The sequence below is a fragment of the Alligator sinensis genome, unplaced genomic scaffold, assembly GCF_000455745.1.
Source record: "Alligator sinensis unplaced genomic scaffold, ASM45574v1 scaffold428_1, whole genome shotgun sequence".
Lineage (NCBI taxonomy): Eukaryota > Metazoa > Chordata > Crocodylia > Alligatoridae > Alligator > Alligator sinensis.
In genome coordinates, this window is record NW_005841919.1 from 2,437,532 (window position 1) to 2,457,736 (window position 20,205).

General features: G+C 42.9%; 1 protein-coding gene across 1 annotated transcript in view; it reads left to right on the top strand.

The window, feature by feature from the left end:
• The window catches only part of LOC102388501 (probable palmitoyltransferase ZDHHC1), a 54,557-nt gene extending 48,293 nt beyond the window's left edge, over positions 1-6,264 (top strand). Inside the window, 2 exon segments of the mRNA XM_006018978.2 lie at positions 3,622-3,709; positions 4,778-6,264. Of these exon segments, the coding sequence (XP_006019040.2) occupies positions 3,622-3,709; positions 4,778-5,076 (387 nt within the window). The 3' untranslated portion in view covers positions 5,077-6,264.
• The last annotated feature ends 13,941 nt before the right edge of the window (positions 6,265-20,205 follow it).

Sequence of the window (20,205 nt, forward strand, 5' to 3'; positions counted from 1 at the left end):
CGGCATTCACAAGCTGCCTGGTACCTTGAGGTACGTAGAAAAAACATTTAAAGCTGTGTCTATGTCCAAATCATTGAATCTCTCCAAATCGATTCAGAGAGATTAAAGGGTCTCCTGATTTGATTTGGATTTGGAGATTCAGCTGCCAAATTGGGCCGAATCTCCGCTGAATTGAACCGGCGACCAAAGCTCTTGAAGACCCCTTAGTAACCCCATTTATTTTCAGCATAAATACTAAGTCCTAGTATTTATGCTGAAAGTGTGTGAAATTTCCTAGAGGCAAGGATTGGACCCACTGCATAGTTTGGATAGAGTTGGACAAGCTTTCCAATGCAAGACATTTGCCAAGCATGAGAGAGAGAATTGCTAAACTAAAGGAATATACCATCTAATATGCTGCTATTTTTATTCAGGGAATCTCTCATTTTCATCCTTATCAGATGTTAACATTACTGTAAAGTAGTAGAAAGGGATATAGGGCAAGCAAACAGTCTGTTCATTGTCACAGAAAAGTTTATTGTAGATTATTGTTTTTTCAAGCAGGCAAACCACAAAGTGTGCTGAACCTTAGTGAAAAACTGCAATTTATTGTTCACTTATTTTACAGCTACATGTTTTTTGTGATAAAAGACAGGAGGGCACAGAAGGATCTGGATGGATCTGTATGGAAAATATGCAAAGAGGTTTTAAAAATATATATGCAAAATCTTAGTGACTGAAAGTGGTGACACTAGTGTCTTCACTGTCCTTGATTTGATTGTGAAACACATTGCTTAAATTTTGCATTGGGCTTAAAAAAAGCCTTTCACTCACTATGAACGTCTCCCGGGTTATTTTGCGGGGGGGTTGTTGGGTTTTTTGGGGGGGGAGGGGGGGGATTATTGTTTTCATAGAGGAACTAAAAATACTTTTTTTACAAAAATGCAAATAACTTTGACTATCTGCTGGAAGGCTACAAATGCTCTGCAAGGAACAGGTGAGTGATGTTTTGGTTAGTTTCACTTCTGCTATTTAGATTTCCATGAACAAGAATGAAACAGTCAGAAGTCATGTTGGTGTCATGCTGCTCCTGGGAATAGTCATGCCAAGTTGCATAGCCAGACGCTCGTGTTCTTGGGAGACTAAAGTACAAAGAACCATGGGTGGGGGAGAAGGAGAACAGAATAGAAAAGATTTTTCTATGCACACTTTTCCAACAACCAGGAGGATCTGGGAACAGGATACTCAAAGCAGCTATCACAAAAGGCTTTAACTGTTACATGCATAATAAGAACATCTGCCTTAATATTAAATGTGCTTTTAAAGGGATATAAAACCTTTGGGATGTAGCTACGCCACTAAAGGCTCTGAAGCCAGTGGGAATTTTGCCCCTAAACTGAATTGGTAGCAAGAGTGGCCACTAATTGCAATTGTAATTGCACTTGCCCTATGGGCAGATCATTTCATCACCATCTATAGCAGTGCTCTCTGTATCCTCCTCTGCAGCCTTCAATAATGGCCACTGTTCGGCAGGAAGATGCAGGGAGTCAGAAGCCTGTAGTCAGTGGATCCAGTGCAGCCTGCAAAGAGATCTTTATCCTAGTACTTAGGGTCAGAAGGAACCTAAACAGATCATCAGGTCTGACCCCCTGTTCCGGGCAGGAACAGGTGCCAGGATCATATCATCCCAGCCAAATATCTGTCCGGCCTCCTCTTGAAGACCCCCAAGGTAGGAGAGAGCACCACCTCACTTGGGAGTCCATTCCAGAGCCTGGCAGCCCTAACTGTAAAGTAATGTCTCCTGATGTCCAGCCTGAACCTTCTCTCTAATAATTTGTGGCCATTATTCTTAGTAACCCCAGGTGGTGCCCAGGGGAACAGAGCTTCTCCTAATTCCCACTGGTCCCCCCAGTGAGTTTGTAAATAGCCACCAGATCCCCTCTCAGCCTTCTCTTGTGGAGGCTGAATAGGTTCAGGCCCTTTTTAGCCTCTCTTGATAGGGCCTGCCCTACTGCCCCTGGACCATGGGAGTGGTCCTCCTCTGAACCCTCTCAATGCTAGCCACATCCCTGTTGAAGTGTGGTGCCCAGAACTGGACACAGCACTCCAACTGTGGGGTGACCGATGCTGCATAGAGGGGGAGGATCACCTCCCTGGACCTGCTTGTGATGCATCTGTGGATGCACAACAAGGTGCGGTTAGCCTTACTGACTGCTTCCTCGCATTGGCGGTTCATGTTCATCGTGGAGTCAACGGTGACTCCAAGAAACTTTTCTGCCACCATGTTGACAAGAAGGGTGTTCCCCAGCCTATAGGTATGTTGCAGGTTCCTTCTCCCTAGATGCAGCACCTTGGACTTGTCTGCATTGAATTTCATCCTAGTCTCATCCTCCCACCTCTGTAACCTGTCTAGATCTAGCTGGATTCTGTCCCGCGCCTCCAGCGTGCCCGCCTCACCCCACAACTTGGTGTTGTGAGCGAGTTTGGACAGTGTGCATTCCACACTCACATCCAGATTGCTGATAAAGATGTTAAACAGTACAGGCCCCAGGACCGAGCCCTGGGGGACTCCATGGCCCACATCCCTGCAGGTTGAAAACAACCCGTCCAGCACCACTCTCTGGGTGCGACTGTCTAGCCAACTTGCCACCCATCTGACTGTGTAGGCATCAATGCCAGTTGCCAAGTTTTTTTTTAAGAGAATGTGGTGGGAAACCATGTCAAAGGGCTTCTTAAAGTTCAAGAAGACACCATCCACCTCGACACCCTCATCCAGGGACTTTGTGACCTGATCATAAAAAGAAACCAGGTTAGTCAGACAGGACCTGCCCTCAGTGAACCCATGTTGGTTGCCCCTGAGCATTATCTCCCCTGCTGAGTCCCTGCAGATGTGCTCCTTGATAATTTTCTCAAAGGTCTTCCCAAGGACCGAGGTAAGACTGACTGGCCTATAATTGCCGGGGTCCTCCTTTCTCTCCTTCTTGTAAATGGGGACCACATTGGCCCTTTTACAATCCTCTGGTACCTGGCCAGAGCCCCACAAGCACTCATAGAGCCATGCCAGGTGCCCCGCTATGGCCCCTGCCAATTCCCTCAGCACCCTCAGGTGAAGAAAATCTGGACCTACTGATTTAAACATGTCCAATGTCTGGCCCACCAAGCCAGAAGTGATGGCAATTGGCAGCAGGGGAAATTGGGTGGGGAAGGGGTAGCTGTGTGGTGGTGGGCCACCTTTTGGACTGAGTTGTTTAATTAAGCTTGCCATTGCTAAAGGATAGCTCTGGCTCTCTGTCTGACCAGGGTTCCTCCTAGTGTATTATACCGCGCTCCTAGTTGCTTACAGTCCTATAAACTCTAGAGAATGGCCCTCAGATTAAAAAGTGAAGAAATGGTCATCCTGTATTCTAGGACATATGTTGAGCTTTTACAATGTGACTTCTCATTTGTTTACTCTATATTGGTCTCTTGGAGGAGTTTCTTTTAGTGGGGATCAAATAGCTTTTAGGGGAGATCACTTTTGTCAGTGTGAAAGACTGACTGAAGTAGCAACATATTGCACTGGAATTGGACTCGGCCCAGTGCCTTGACAATCTGCGGTGTCTGAAGTCAATTTACACTCCTTCCCTTCTTTTTTTTTTTAAGACTGTGCCAAAAAGACCCAAAGAAACTACCTGTCACAATAGTAATCAGAACGTAGAAGTAAATGCAGCTGAAACGATAAACTTGAGAGGTAAGTTGTTACAGTGCTCTTTTTTTTATTTATAGAGGAATGATAGTGGTGTGTTTTTTTTCTTAAGCTCTAAATATTCATCCAGCCCAGTATTGACCTGGACATATCCTGAGAACATAGCTTGGACCTGCATACTGCAGGTCAGTTCTTCTCTCTTTTTGAAAGTGTAATGTGGCCAGCTATTTTCAGTGTTTTCAGGAGAAAGGTTTAAAACCCATATTGAGCCCTGGTGTAATCAGATTCAACTCCATGGATTTTAGTGGAGTTTGCATTCATGTTCATGAGGGCCCTGTTTTTAGCCTGAATATCCATACTGAGATAAGTTCTGAAAATGATTTGCATGTGTGGATTATTGTTGTTTGTTTGTATTTCTTAAATTAAAATTTTGCTACAAATGTGTTGTCTAAGCACCCAGCACTTGCCAACTTAACACACCTATTTCCTATTCTAAAACAGGTGATATTGGTAGATGTATACCACCAGTAAAAGTTATGGTTGGCAAATATGGACTTATTAGTACCAAGCCCTGCCTAATATGTTCATTGCTAATATGCATGTGTGGTATTATTACACACAACTTGTTTTCTTGAAGCTATAAGAATTGGGTTTTTGTGTAGCTTAGTTAAGTTGGTATCCAAGCATCTGCATTATAACTTTATAAAAAGTTCCAAACTGCTATATCTTAACAAATCATAAATTAATCATTTTGGGTCTGAAAAATGCAAGCATTATATTTGATCTTAACTTTTGAAAATATAGGCTATTACAATTCACTGTCACCATTTATTATATTACTCTGACTATTGTATATCAAGCAGAGCATTTTTTTTTCCAAAAAAAACACTTAGTTCATGGAGAAGGAAACACAATTTTCACAAGGTATCTAATATTAAAATGGTGTACCACTTTTTCTTCTGCTAATCAAGAATTCAAATAGTTTTCAGACTTTGGATTTTATTTTGCATTTTTTTTTAAGAAAAAGTAAAATGTTGCTTTAGTGTGTTTGGGGACCAAATCTGGTTTTAGAAGTCTAGCTCTCAGAACATTCACTTTCTATTTGCTTCCCAGCAGACTTGCAGCCTAACTGTGACCAATGGCTAAATAGGTCTCATCAGGAAAATCTCCATGAGAATCCCATGATGAATAGCACTGCTCCAAAGCAATCTACAGACAAAGACAGACTGGCCATCTCTGATGAGGTCCTAAGCCCTGCTGAAAATGGAAGGTCTGATGCTCTTCTTGAGGCACAGGCTCAGGCAGAAGAAGACACTGAAATGTCACAGAGTGGAGGTTTTGCTTTTCCGTCAGCAAACAGAAATGTCTCCCCTGAAACATTTTTTTCAGACTTGAAAAGTAATCAAAAGTAATACTGACTAGAGAATGGGAGCCCTGGTTATGATTGGCTTGTGAGGGATGAACAGCTTTGACATATGTTATGTCTACTAGAGATATCTATAACACTGCTGAGAGCTGTCTGGATTCATCATTTTTGAGGGCTACAGTGTAGTGGAGGTTAAAAAAAAAAAAAAAAAGTGTGCGGTCATTTTAAGAGTAGGTTGGCATAATGTCTCAGGTATGCTGTAGGCATTGCTGTCTACCACTGTCTTCCCCCTGCTTTCTGTTTGTGCTTATACAAGTTATCTCCCTCTGGCCCTACCCCCTTTGCTCACTTCATTACAAGATGTGATCGGTGTTGGAGCTGAGAGAGGACTTGCTGTGTCTGAGCTTGTAGCACCTGCTGCTGAAGTGGCCAGTGGGGAGGGGTAACTGGCAGGGAGAACAACGCTGTTCACCTGTTCAGGGAGAGAGAAAAGTGAAGAGGCAAGTATCATTTTGAATGGTAGCAACAAAGGGTACTAGTCCCAAAAGGTGAAGGGATGGGATTAGTTTTATGGAGACTGGATGAATGTTCACCAGGAAGAACATTTCACCTTCAAGAACATGTTGTGTCACCTTGTCTGTTTTTCATTACTTGTGTGTCAAACCATTTTAAACAAAAGAACTAGTTCTTCATAATTACAGCTAACATTGAAAAAAAGCGCAGTTTGAGAAAAGCCTTGTGTTAACATCTCTTTCTCAAAGCCACTTTTGCAAGAAAGTGGATGATCCTTTGAGTTGTGCCTTGAAAATGATTCCCCATTTTCTCAAATAGTTCCAGGTTTAATTATTGAAAAAACAAAAGAACAAAACTTTCTGATGAGCTTTGGTTATTGACGCATTTTAATGGATTCTGAATTTGGTGTTCCAGTTAACTTTTAAGATAAATCTTCTTTTATTTTGAAAATGTATAGTTAAGTATATTTTGCACAAAGGGAAAAGGATACATGTGCAATGTGCTAGATGTGGAAATATGTATTTAATTTATACAGAGGCGTTTAGCTAACTGACTTAATTTTTATTCCTTGCATGAACTGAAGTGAAGTGGTCTGAAGGGGAAGGCAGTTATTTAATGATTCAGTTCTTTTTATGTGAATTGTAAGAAAGTAAGTTAATGATGAAACCTATAAATAAAGTTCCTATTTCATAAATGAAGAAGAGGGGGAAATAAACTTGCTTTTAAACTGTTCATGATGCTTATTATTGGATGTAAATCTGCATGACTTCAACAGTCAACCAATACCCACTCCTCAAACAAGCTGTTGCATTGCTGTTCTAAATCAAAAGTAAGTACCACCAACATTCAGGCACTTTCTTATCTATATGTTGTTTTGTTTTCAGGATAACATCTGAAAGATGATTAACTTTACAGGTCAGAAATAAGTAACTTGGTCAAGCTAGTATTGTTTTTTCAGATTTAACTTTTTATGTATTTTTTTTCAATTACAGCGAAGAAAAAGCCCTCACCAAGACATTAAAAAGTATTCTTGGATTATTTGCCTATTACAGGTTCCATGGTTTCTAGGATATCCTTGGAACACAATTTTCTATTTTTTTTTTAAAGAAGTCCTTTTTTCAATTCAATCCATGTACATACAATGAAGTAAAGAGGGACATATGTTCCATTAGGTTTTCTCCTGAAGTTTCAGCTAGCTAGCTGAAAGCCAATTCAATCTGATGCTAAATTCTAGATGTAATATGAGGTATTGGCGCTCAAATTTTGAGCATTACTGCTATGTGCTAGCTAACAGTTTTTATATTTTGCATTATAGGAAAGCCCAGAGGACCAAGGGGGCATCAGGACTTCATTCTGCTAAAGTGGAGCTAGTTGGGGACATACTGTCAAAGGAAAGGCCTAGATTGCACTTTTGGAAGCACAAGGCTTTAGAAAACCGCAAGCCAGATGCCAGAAATCACAAGATGCTTAAAAATCGTAAGTTTGGAAGGGACCTCCAAAGTCTTCTAGGCTCACACCTGCAGAAATGCAGGATTTATTAGTTCTAAACCATCCCAGATAGATATCTAGCCAGCTTCCTGAAAACCTCCCATAAAGGAGGCTCCACAGCTTTCCTGATAAGTTTGTTCCGTCATCCTCATGTTCTTTCATAAGACGATTTTCTTGGTTTGTTCCACAATTACTTTGCTGCAATGTAAACCCTTTGTCTTGTGTCCTGCCCTCTGTGGTGAGGGAGAACAGCGTTTCACCCTGCCCATTTTATGGCAGCCTTTCAAGTATTTGAAAACTGCTATCTTGTTTCCCACTTAATCTCCTTTTCCTCAACTACACATGCACTTCAGCTTTCCCCACACATCTTATGTTTCAGCCCCTTTACCATCCTTGTTGCTTGTCTCTAGGTGTGCTCAGTTTTTTGTTTTTTTTGTTTTTTGGGTTTTTTGTGACTAGAACTGGACACAGGATGATGCATGAGGCCTCAGTGGTACTACTGCTTTTCATGTTTTGTATTTGGTGATTCTGTTAATACAAGCCCAGACTTTTATGTACTCTTTTGTGACCAAATTTGATCCATCATAACCCCCAGATTCCTCTTGAAAGTCCTACTGCCAAACCAGTTGTCCCCCACGTATATATCCATTTACTCCCCTAGGTGTGGCACCTTGCATTAGTCTTTGTTGAATTTCATTTTGTTGTCTACTGCCCGAGTCTCCAGCTTACCCAGGTTTCTTTAAGGATTTTAATGACATCCTCCAACATATTTGCAACTTCTCTATTTTGTGCTGTTTGTGTTTCTGCAACCAAGTCTTTTAATAATGATGCTAGGCAGCACTGGGACTAAAACTGCTTGGGAAACTCCACTTGAAGACATCTTGCCAGTCTCGCATCAATTGGCTTTGCTAGTGGCTTATTCAGCCAGTTGCCAACACTCTCCTGCCCCTGCCTGATGTAGCACTTGCCTCACAGCATCTCTCAGATGTGAAAGCAATCCAGTTGCAACATCCGTCATCCCATTGGTCACTAGGATAGATTCTGGGCTAATCTGGTTGGCAAGGCATTGGTCCCTTCCTCCTCTGCATGCATCCTTCCTGAAGTTGCATGCATGGTTGACAAAGACAGCCTTCCCAGACCTTGGAATGCCATTCTCCAGTTACAGGTGTACAATAGCTGCCCTCCTGCCTGAACCTCCAAAGAAATATGAAGCTTTGAGTTCTTCTTGCTTGTTTTAATGTTCTACAATTTTTAGGGTTTACTTCAAGTATTAAAATCCCTTATTGAATGGATATGCCTACCTGCTCTACTCATGTATCAGGTCCTGGAAGTGAAGCAATATAGTCACCTTTAGAGTGGCACTGAGGGTGCATTAATATGCATACCCAAGACAGACCTAGAAATGAGCAACTCTCAGAGATTTTCCTAAGTTGACTACAGACATGTCTATATCACTGTAGCAGATCCTGATGAGGAAATGGCTAAGCATGCCCTGCCCACTGTAAATTTGCCAGAAGTCCTGCGATGAATTCGGCCAGCTCCTTCAGCACTCTCGGATGAAGTTCATCCAGTCTTGCTGACTTCTAAATGTCTAACTTTTCTAACTGATCATGCACCAGCTCAACATCTACAGTAGGAAGGTGGTCATTCCCACCATGCCCATTCTGAACCTTATCTAGTAGGATTTTTCCCCTTAATCCGGTGAAATACTGAAGCAAAGTAGTCATTCAGGAGCTCAGTTTTCTCCTGAGTGTCAGTAACCAGCTGTCCTGAGTTGTTAAGCAATGACCCCATGCTTCTGTTTGTTTTCTGACTGTTCCCTGCATACCTAAAGAAGGATGTATTGTCCTTGATTTCTGTTGCTAGTTTAAATTCAGTTGCTGCCTTAGCCTTTCTAATCTGCTCCCTACAAGTGCAGGCCATTGTTGTATAATCTTCCTTGGAAACTGTCCTAAGCTTCCTTTGTTTGTATACCTCTTTCTTCTTTTTCAAGAGGACCATTATATCCCTATTAAGCCAAGAGGGCTTACCAGCTCTTCTGGTACCTTTCCTCCACATGGGAACGGACTTCTTTTGTGATTTGAGGATTGTGTCCTTGAGGAACAACCACTCTTCATGCACTTCTTTTACCTTTGGTCCCTGATCCTGCAGCGCTTCTTCTACTATTGCCCTGAGCCTGTTGAAATTCACTTTTTTGAAGTCCAAAACTTCAACCCTGCTAGCTGATTCGCCTGCCTTGCAATGGACAGTGAACATGATGGTTTCATGGTCATTGTTGCCCAGGCTACCCTCTATATTCAAGTCGCTCACCATATAGTCTCCTTTGGCCAAGACTAAGTCTAGGAGAGCGTTACCTCTGGTTGGCCCATGCAGTCCATGCTGGTTGGCCGTGGGTCAGGAAGAGCTCTTAATACAGGTCAGGAAGCAATGCAACTGATCCAACTTAGCTGAGTGTTCCTCCCAAGAGATATCTGGGTAATTGAAGTCACCCGTGATGACTATGTTCCATGTGCGCACGGCCTCTGCCAGCTCTCGAGAGAACTCCAGATCGAGCTCCTCCCCATGGTTAGTTGGCCTGTAGTATACACCTACAGTTAGATCTCTCTCACCACCCCTCTCCTTCCACTCCCCCCGATAGTTTGACCTAGAGGGTTTTGAGCCGCTCTTCTTGGAGCTGATGTCCGCTTCCAAGGAGGTGTACTGCTCCGTCACATAGAAAGCTATACCTCCACCTTTCTTCCCTACTCAGTCCCTTCTGTGCAGGATGTAGCCCTCTATGGCTACGTTCCAATCATGTGAGGAGTCCCACCAGGTCTCCGTGATCTCTACTAGATTGTAATGCCCACTGGAGAGTAGGAGGGCTAGCTCCTCCTGCTTGTTCCCCATGCTTCTGGCATTAGTGTACAGGCACCTGAGTCCTCCAGTTGAGACCCTTGATTTCCTATCATGCTAAAGGAGAACCATTCCCTCAGCTCTTGCAAGAGTGGCTCTCTAAGTGTCCCCAACTTTGGAGCTTACTTGTGCGCCGGTCCCCAGGCATGCTTCAGTTAATGCTTTCCTGCCTCCCGCCAATCTTAGTTTAAAGCCCTATCTAGAAGTTTGGCCATCCTTGCCAAGAACAGGGACTTCCTCCTCCACGTGAGGTAAATGCCAGAGAACACAGGGCCTTATCTCCTTTGGTGAGGTAAATGCCGCCCCTTCCCTTCTCCCTGAAGTGTATGAAGTACAATAAAAACTCAAGAACAAGAAGGCTGTAATCTTTCACTCTTCTATGATAAAGGAGACCTGAGACAGAACTAAGTGGCAGAGTGCATGGACTTTCATGATGATGTGCTCTGATTTCTTTGCAGATGGTTACATTCTTACTGGCTTCACTCTTTTAGGGACTCCACTCATTCAGTTGCCTCTGGAATAGTAGATATGGACAATGAAGATACTTAAGGGAGGAACTGGACTGCTTGAAGTATGAAAAAAAAAAAATCAGAGGTGGAGGCATCCTGGGCAGAGGGGGGCGGTTGAACTGGCTGAAGTGGGAGCAGGGCAATGAGTACAGAGTTGATTCCCTGAGTGAATGAGAAGTATTGTCAGAGTATGTGGTGTGACCTCATTAGATCTGAACGAGTTTCTGTGTAGCTGGTCTTTCCAGCAATCAATGTATACCAGCTTTTAAACATGGTACTGTCAACACATTTTGGTCCCACTCTCAGGTACATGTTTCATTTACTTTGCATAAGGAGGTCCTTTTAGCTCTTGACACCTATGATGTTTGGGGGGAGGAGAGTGATTGATAAAATTTTAGCCAGTCCTGCGTTTCTGTTTTCCCGACAAAAAGCAGCAAGGTTTTAAAAAGCCCTGTTGAGCGCATCAGCTTCCCCTCCCCCAAAATGATTTACACGTCAGTTATTCAATTGTTTGGGATATGTTTACTGGTCATTATTGACCTCTTTGTTAACACAGCTACTGTTGACATCATTCCTTATCCAAAGGAGATAAGGCCCTGTGTTCTCTGACATCTGTGCAGGGCAACCCTCCAAGACCAAATTCCCCATCTCTATCTGAAATGTTTGTTTTATGAGATTTTTAACGTGACTTGTTTACACCAAAAACAAACAAACAAAAAACTCCCCAAACCCTGTCAATGTGTGCAATATTCTCTGTTTAGAAACAAATCAATAATTCAGTTAAATGATGAAAGAATGTGCTTTCCAGCTGCTGTTTGTAGATTTTTGGTTGCTAGGGTGTTGATACCACAGCATAACCCAGTCCCATGGTTACGGTCTGCATATCCTTGCTGTTCTTGACAACGAGGTTAAAGACTCTTTACCCCATCAGCTATCTGATTAGAACAGGCTTGGAAAATGAATGCTAGGAAAAAATCTGCTGCAGCCTGTGTAAGGATTTCACAGTTCCTTCTTTCATCTAGCCTGGGGGCTTATTGCGTAGCTGAACAGACCCCTTGTTTTACCTTATTTTTTTATGAAGTAAACCTGATTGTTCATTTTATTGACCCTATAGAAGGAACAGTTGCCCTTCCACACAATTTCTCTGGGCTTGCTAATTGATGGCTTTATGCCATTCTCGAATGCAAGAGCAATTTCTGCAGAATAAACCAATGGTTGCATTCTTGCTAAAACACAATTAATCAAGTGTTATGAATAATCCCTGTGCTTCCCAAGACAAAACTCTGGCCCCCAGCTGTGCTCGGAGAATGAGATTTAGGCTGACATAACACAGGCTTCTTTGGACATCTCCCAAATATCAACTGTGTCTTGTATGTGATATGCTTTGACTGTTCCTGAAATCACTCCCCGTGATCTATTTCTGAACACCCAAATGTGCCAAGGGCTTTGCAAACAAATGAAGGCAGGACTAGAAAAGCTCCCCAGTTATAGTGTGAGATGAGACTAAAGAAGCCAGAGTAACCAACAAATGTGTGTGTGATTGAGGTAGGAGACAGCAATAAGCAGAGAGGATGACAAAGGTTACAGTAATCTTGTTAAGGTGCCAGGATCGGCACTTTTTTTTCTACTTCTCCTACTGATAATTACCCAGTGTTTTCATTCCAAACCGCATGCATTCATTTATGCCTTCATTCAAGCTCTTTCATTGTCACCACTCGCTATAGTTTTTGGCTGTTTAATCCATGCCTGTTAGCTTGCCATCTTCCCCTGTTATCTTGCTCTTACTCCTCCAGTTAATAGCCAATACAGAACAACTCTCAGAACCTGGAATTTCAATAGATTGTGACCTTCATTATGTTAATATGTAAAGGCAGTAGTGTAACTAGAGGTGGGTAAGCAGGGCACAAGCCCCAGGTGCTGATTTGGGAGGCACCAGCATTCCTGGCCCTGAAGAGTCTACGCTACTGTCACCTGCACTATGCTTCAGCTCATGCCACGGCAGCAATTGCAACAGCCCCTATGTGGGAAGGTAAGTGCTCAGCACCTATCCACATCTCCTGGGGTGCCAACATTTCCAGGTATGCCTCTGTTTAAATGCATCTCTGTTATCAGCCTGTCGGCATTCTGGACTCCTCTGATTAATTATAGTGCATCCTAAGCTTAATTGGTAAGTGTCTTACAATATTGAGAAATGTGCAGGTGTGATTAGTAAATAAAAATCAAGAAAGAAAAGTCCAGTACAGGTAAATATCCAAACAGTTGGGTGCTTATTCATACCATCTAAGACTCTTGTTCCTACTACCTTTTTAAAACTAGGCCATATACTGTGATTCTTGAATTTTCTTGCAAGATATGTTCTGGTCAAGTTGGAAATGTTCTGATAACAACCATATGCTTGAACTTCTGGTCCCTGTCAGGGTCCCCATTCTCCCAGAAGTTCAGGGAACTATTTTTATGGAAACAAAATTGGGAAGAGAAAGAGTCCAGTCCCTTGCTGTCACCAATAGTCATGTTATATGACCCTTTTCATAAGGTGATCAAGCTCCATCTTAAAACTGGATAGGTTTTGTACCACCATTAGTCCTAGTGGGAAGCTGTTCCAGAACCTCATTCTTCAGACAGTTGGAAACCTGATGCTAATTTTCAGCTTGAAATTAGTCATGGCTAGTTTTACATTAGTTTGTTCCAGCTTTGTAGCTTGAAGAGCTCTTCTTCCCTAGTGTTCAGGGACATAGTCAAGGCAGATAATGATTCAAAAGAGGTGATTGCCTATGAGCTGCTGTTTGTTTGGGGGCTGAGAAGTGGGATATGGGTTGTAGCCATGTTGCTCTAAAAAGCAGAGGCAGACAAAACTCTTGGGGTTGAAGCGATATCTTTTATTAAACCAACTAAATAGCAACAAAATATTTTTTTTGCAAGCTTTCAGGTTCAAACACCCTTTGTCAGGCAGAGGAAAATTCAAAGATTGTAAAAGTGCTCCTAGGTAGAAAGAAACTTCATCTTGCACAGGGGAGGTAAAAGATGGTAGGGTTCTCCTGGGTTTCCAAGTCCATTTGTGAAAAAGTTGCTCTGTGACTATGCAGGTTAGGCAGAGACAAGGCTCCATCAGGCTTCTTCCTTGAAGGTGTCAGATGTAAGGCAGTATCCCCGTGGGACAGATTCCATCACTCTGCTACAGGGTTGCCATGTAGGAGAGATGCCTCAAGATTTTTGCCCTACCTCTCCAAGTCTATATATGCTGAAGCTGGCATTTACCTCTGAATGTTCTTAGGCCAGTCAAATCCCTTCTCAGCCCCTGTGTTGAACAAGGCAAGCTCTTTAGTCTCCTCTCTGCTCATAAAATAGGCTTTCAGGTCTTCAGATTATTGTAGCAGTCCCTTTTTTAATACTTGCTGCAGTTGGATTCCATCTCTAACACAGGTGATCTGGAAGTGTATACAAACTTCTAAAAAAGGTCTCACCCACGCTTTGTACAATGACATGAATTATTGGGAATGAAAATTTAGATGGACATCAATCTATGCTGGATGGATGATGCCTGAAGATCTGCTGTGAGAGCAAATCATTTTATTAACAGGATCAGATCTGGGTGATGATTGGGATGATATAATCCTTGCATTAATATTTCCATATGTCTATCAAAAGCACTTCATTTGCTACATCCAAGGACTGCTTTTGCTGTTGTCACGGCTGCATCACCATAGGCTTATAGCTATCCTGTGATCAAACAATACAACTAGAATGATTCCTTGGGTCAGTCATGACCTTGTACTTTGTAATGTTAATTTCATCCCCTTTCTATTTTGCCAGTTCTCAAGGTTGTCTGGTTTCGCCTGACACAATATACTGTTCATTAGCATCATTGGCAAATTTTAATTAGTGCACTATTTAATTAAGATATTTAATAAGATGGGTCCCATGGCCAGTCCTTGAGAAAATCCACTAGTAACTTCCCTCCAACACAACTGTTTCCACTTAGCATCCCCTTTTATCATTCCCATGCCTTTTAGCTATTTCCTTACATCAGGCAATGTCCATTTTTTTACACCTTAACTAATAGCATGCCTCGTGGCACCATATCAGATGCCTTACTGAAATATATCCATTTCATTCTCCTTATCTAGAAAATATTTTACCTTTTTTAAATAAAATATCAAGTTATCTGGATGGATCTACCTTTGATAAAACCATGCATTTTACCTCATTTTCCATTTGCCTCCAGGTCTTTAGTTTTCTCCTTCATACTGGACGTACTGAAAAGTTTTACTGAACAATAGAGCAAATTACCCTTACTATACAGTAATTTGCTCTACTCAGCAGTTAATTTGCTACTGGAAAATGCAAATAGCAAATTAACTGCTGAGTAATAACTGTGCAGTAAGCTACGTGTAAATGGCTGACCCGGAGCAAATATGCTTACGAGCAGCACGAGGTAGGGGATTGCTTCCTGCCCCAAGAAGCTGTCTGCTGCTGGGGCGGGCTCTACCACTGGAGTCTGGGTGGGAAAAATGTTCCCTTGCCCGGGCAGCAGGGAGCTCCCAGCCCCTGCTCTGTGATTGTGATTGTGAAGCAGGGACAGGGAGCTCCCTGCACAGGAAGAAATCCCTGCCCTGCCCAGCCCAGCCCAGAGCTGGCTGGGACCTGCCCTAGACTAGGACAGTTCCTGGCCAGCCGTGGGCCTTGTGGAGAAGTCTGCACATGCAGCCCGGGGCTGGCCAGGAACTGTCCCAGTCAGCGGCAGGTCCCAGCCCTGCAAATTTTTCCTAGCCCCATGCCTCAATCGGGTGATTCAGGCATGGGGCTTGGAAAGAGCTGAAGGGAAGGGGCAGGTCCCAGCCCCCTACCCAATTCACTGTTAGGGCAGCTACCAGTGATCCCCTAGCTGGGTGGGGATTCCCTTGGACCTGCCCTTCCCCCCGCAGCTCTTTCCAAGCTCCCTGTCTCTGATCAGGGTGCTAGGGCTGGGAGCTCCCTGCTACTGGGGCAGAGGGATATTGTCCCCACTCAAGCTTCACCACCAGAGCCCCCCTCAGCAACAGGCCGCTTCCGGGAGCAGAAGCAATCTCCCAGGCCCTGCCAGGAGATGGCCATCTCCTGGCCCTGAGTGCCCTGCCATCCCCTGGGCTAGCACCCAGGAGGAGCCTAGAGCCTGCCCCGGCTGCTGTAGGGGGCTGGTGCAGGGATGGAAGGGGTGGGAGCAGACTGATGTCAGGAGCAGCAAATCTGGTCCCAAGTAGGTGCACATGTAGATGTCTGCCCAGAAGTAAATTACTCAAGTGTAAACCCATCCATCAGCATTTGTACATGTAGACATGCCCAGTTTGTTCTAAAACTACATTTTAGACTTAATCCCATATTACTGATGTCAGCCTAATGGGCATGTTGTTCCCGGGAACACTTCTCTCCCCCTCCCCCTTCTTAAATATGGGCACTGCATTTGCTGTTTTCTAGTCAGATGTTATAACCCCCAATTCAATATCTTTTGTTAGAAATATTTTTTATCTGGGCATGTTTTTCAGAATAAAGAGATAGGGAAACTGCTAGATTCCTCTGATTTCAGTGACTTCATCTCTTTGGGTTTTAGCTTTGGTTATGGCTCTCTTTCTGCCTCCTTCACACTGTCCAAACTGCCTCTTGGTTAATGCTACTATTCCTACTGAAAACTGAAGCAAAGGAATTGCTTCTGTTTTTGAACCATATTATACATTATGTTTTTTTATCTTGACTCCATTCTAACTGACCAGTAGCCCATTGCTTCTTCCGTTGCTCTTTCTATTTTATGGCTAAAAACTTGTTTTCTTTTTGTTTTAAGATCATTTGCAAGGTCTAATTCGATTTTTCACACTTGATTTTTAGACTTCCTGACTTCCAGGTTATATCTTTCTTGATGATCAATCCTTTATTCCATTTCCCATAGGCTCTGCTCAATGCTAATAGTCTTTCAAAAATGATTATTCATCCCTTTCCCTGATGGGCTTTTTCCCCTTGACTTGTGATACAAATTCTACAGGTTTTCACGTTTGACTTAAAGAAATTCCAAATTTTCTCTACATTCAAGCTCCTGAGGTCTTCAGACCAATGACTTCGCTGACTAGTTCCCTTAATTTCTCCAAGCCTGCCTGAGCTTGTCTTATTTTTGTTTTGTCTTTCCATTTTAATTTAAGCTGAATCAATGCATTATCAGTCTATCCAAAGTTATTTTCTAAAAACTTACTCACTTTTGAAGATTCAGGGTTTAGCTTAAGTTTAAAAGTTTCAACTAAGACTCTGGGTGTTGTTCTTTTTAATTAGCCCTGAGCTAGTTTGCTCATTGTCTGGAGAAACAGAATGAGGACTTTGGAGACCTTTGTTTGGTTCTCAACTCCGCTGCTGACTTTTTGAGGAATCTGAAGCAACTAATCTCCCCATCCTAGGTCACAGCTTCCCCATCTGTAGAATAAGTGTAATGACTTGGACCTTTGGAAAAGCTCTTTGAGATTTACAGAGGGAAAATGCTTTATATTAGAGCCAAAGTATTGTTCATTTTATTATAATAGCGCAATTTTGTTCTAGCTGGATAATCATAGAATCATAGAAGTAGGGTCAGAAGGGACCTTGTAGATCTTCAAGTCCAGCCCCCTGCCTGGGCAGGAGGAAAAGTGGGCTCAAGTGACCCCAGCCAGGTAGGCATCAAGCTGCTTCTTAAAGACCCCCAGGGTAGGAGCCAGCACCACTTCCCTTGGAAGTTGGTTCCAGATCCTAGCCGCCCTAACTGTGAAGTAGTTCCTACAGATGTCTAATATGAACCTACTCTCCAACAACTTGTGGCCGTTATTCCTTGTTATCCCGGGGGGCGCTAGGGGAAACAAGGTCTCCCCCAAACCCTTCTGGTCCTGCCTAGTGAGTTTATAGATGGTCACCAGGTCCCCACTCAGCCTTCTCTTGTGAAGGCTGAACAGGTTCAGGTCCCATAGCCTCTCATTGTAGGGTCTGCCCTGCTGTCCCCGGATCATGCGGGTGGCCCTCCTCTGGACCCTCTCCATGTTGTCCACATCCCTCTTGAAGTGGGGTGCCCAGAACTGGACACAATACTCCAGCTGTGGCCTGACCAGTGTCGCGTAGAGGGGGAGGATCACCTCCTTGGCCCCATCTTATAAGTGTGCTGCTAGTTACTACTGCCCAAGTGCAGCACCCTGCACTTGTCAGTATTGAAACGCATCCTGTTTTTATTAGCCCACCCCTGCAACCTATCCAGGTCTTGCTGCAGTCTTTCCCTCCCTACTAGCATGCCCACCTCACCCCGAATTTTGGTATCGTCAGCAAATTTGAACAGGTTGCTTTTCACCCCATCATCCAAATCGCTGATAAAGAAATTGAACAGAGCGGGCCCAAGGACCGAGCCCTGGGGGACTCCGCTGCCCACTTCCCCCCAGGTTGAATACGACCCGTCTACCACCACCCTCTGAGTACGACCCTTCAGCCAATTTGCAATCCATCTGACCGTGTAGGCATCAATGCCACAGTTGCCTAGTTTTTTAATGAGGATGGGGTGGTCGACAGTGTCAAAGGCCTTGCTGAAGTCTAGAAAGACTACATCCACGGTGACACCTGCATCCAATGATAAGAAAAATCCTTTTATGAAATGCTATTAAAACACTCATTTAATAAAGCAGGCTCAGCTTCACCAAGCTGCCCAATAGCATTCAGCTATTTTTGTGGTTCCTTCATCTGTGGACTACTGCATGTTGGCACCACTGGCATGTGATAGAGCAAACTGAGCTATTTCTGTGTTATATCTGTCAGAAGGCAGGGTAGATAAGCACCTTTATAGACTAAGTAAATAAGATTACATATAGAGAGCATGAGCTTTTGTGAGCACAAGTTCATTTTATCAGATCCTCTGTCTATGGCCTTAGGGGCTGCTGGAAATCAGTGTAGTAGCTCCTTGGCCATACTACCTTTCATTTGCTCTATCCTTTATGTCAATGGCAGGGAGTAGAGATTATGATAGAAGCAGTGTGTCACCTGGCATTCTCCCATTTGACTAAGTCTGCACTGTGCTGCTGGTATTAAAAGGAGACTGGGCTCAATGTTGTAGATTTTATGAAATAAAGTTTATAGTTGTAATTTCTTTAATTTTGGAGCAGTTAAAACTCTGAGTCCAGCCCCACAGCCCTTGCTGACATGAGTAATTCTTAATCACGTGTCTGGTATAATTTAGGTTGAAAGATCTATTTGAATGAGTTGTAGACTGGGGCCTTAAGTTAATGTGTTACTTTAACTAAGGATCAAATGTTACCATTTCAGTCGATAGAAACTTGGTGGGAACCTTTGCCTCATAGACGGCTACACATTTGACCTTTCTAATGCTAACAGTTACTAATCAGCCATCTACTAATTAATCTTCCACCTATTCTAGATAAACTTGCAGACTGCTGTAAATGATTTCCAAACTGTCTCTCTCTTTCCTGTGAATTGCACTGAAGAAGTGGGTAAAATCAAAATTCAAATGTGTAATACTGGCATGTACACAAAAGAGAGTTAGATCAAAGCAATGTTTTTATTATATTCTTAGACTATCTTGAATGTATAAAAATTAAAGAGACTATAAATACTAAGTGTTTGTCACTTACTTAAAGCAAATGTTGTATTTACTTGAATATAAGATGACCCTGATTATAAGACACCCCCCAATAATTAGACTTTACATATGGAAAATGTATAAACTTGATATAATTTTCCAGACAAGGTTCTTTGGGCAAATCTGATATCTTTTATTATGAGCACAGACCAACTGCATATGGTTCCTCAGCCTGACAAAGGGTGTTTGTGCTCAAAAGCTTGCAAAGAAGATATTTTCCAACTATTTGAGTTGGTCTAAATAAAAGATATCAGATTTCCACCAAGAACTGTCTGCCTATGTCCTTAGACCAGGGGTGGGCAAAATGCAGCCTGCCAGGGCATTCTATCTGGCCCGCGGGGCCCCTAAAAAATTTAGAAAATTAATACATATCTGCCCCTGGCTGCCTGTCATGTGGCCCTCAATGGCTTGCCAAAACTCAGTAAGCGGCCCTCCACCTGAAATAATTGCCTGCCCCTGCCTTACACCAACACAACTACAACCTATACCCATATAATTTTCCAGGTATAGAATCTAATTACTGGAGGTTTGCCTTAAGTGTGTCCCCTTCCCACTGTTACAACAGGGAAAATAAATTGGGGAGAGGGGATGGCAGGGGGGGACAGGTAGCCATCTTGCCTTCTACTTCCTCCCAACTTCTTTCCCTTGCAGCTACTTACCCCTCTCCTTACTGTCAGACACTGCTCTTCCTGAGCACGTGGAAGTGAGGAACAACTTTGAAAAGAATAACCTTGAAATTAAACATGGCTGTAGTCATTTACACACAGTACCCATACACTTAATTCATTCAGAATTGATGCATGTTACCTTTTTTGAAACTGCTGCAAGTTTTACCACAGGTACTCCATGAAGACACATTTAGACAGTACTTTGGTACCTACTTATGTATAGTACAAAATAAGCATATATAGTTCAAGCCATTAGTCCAAAGCCAAAAGTTTGTGATTTACCATATAATTTACTGGGCTGGGCCCAAACAGAGTCAACAGCATTTCAAGCCACAGCTAAGCACTGCTCAGAATGTGTTTGTACTCCAGATACTAAGGATCCACATGCTAAATAGACCAGCCCTGTTCCGCTTATGACTGGAACTGGGTTTCTTGTCATGAGTTCTAGGATCCCCCCAAAAATTATATGCAGATGAGGCACAGAG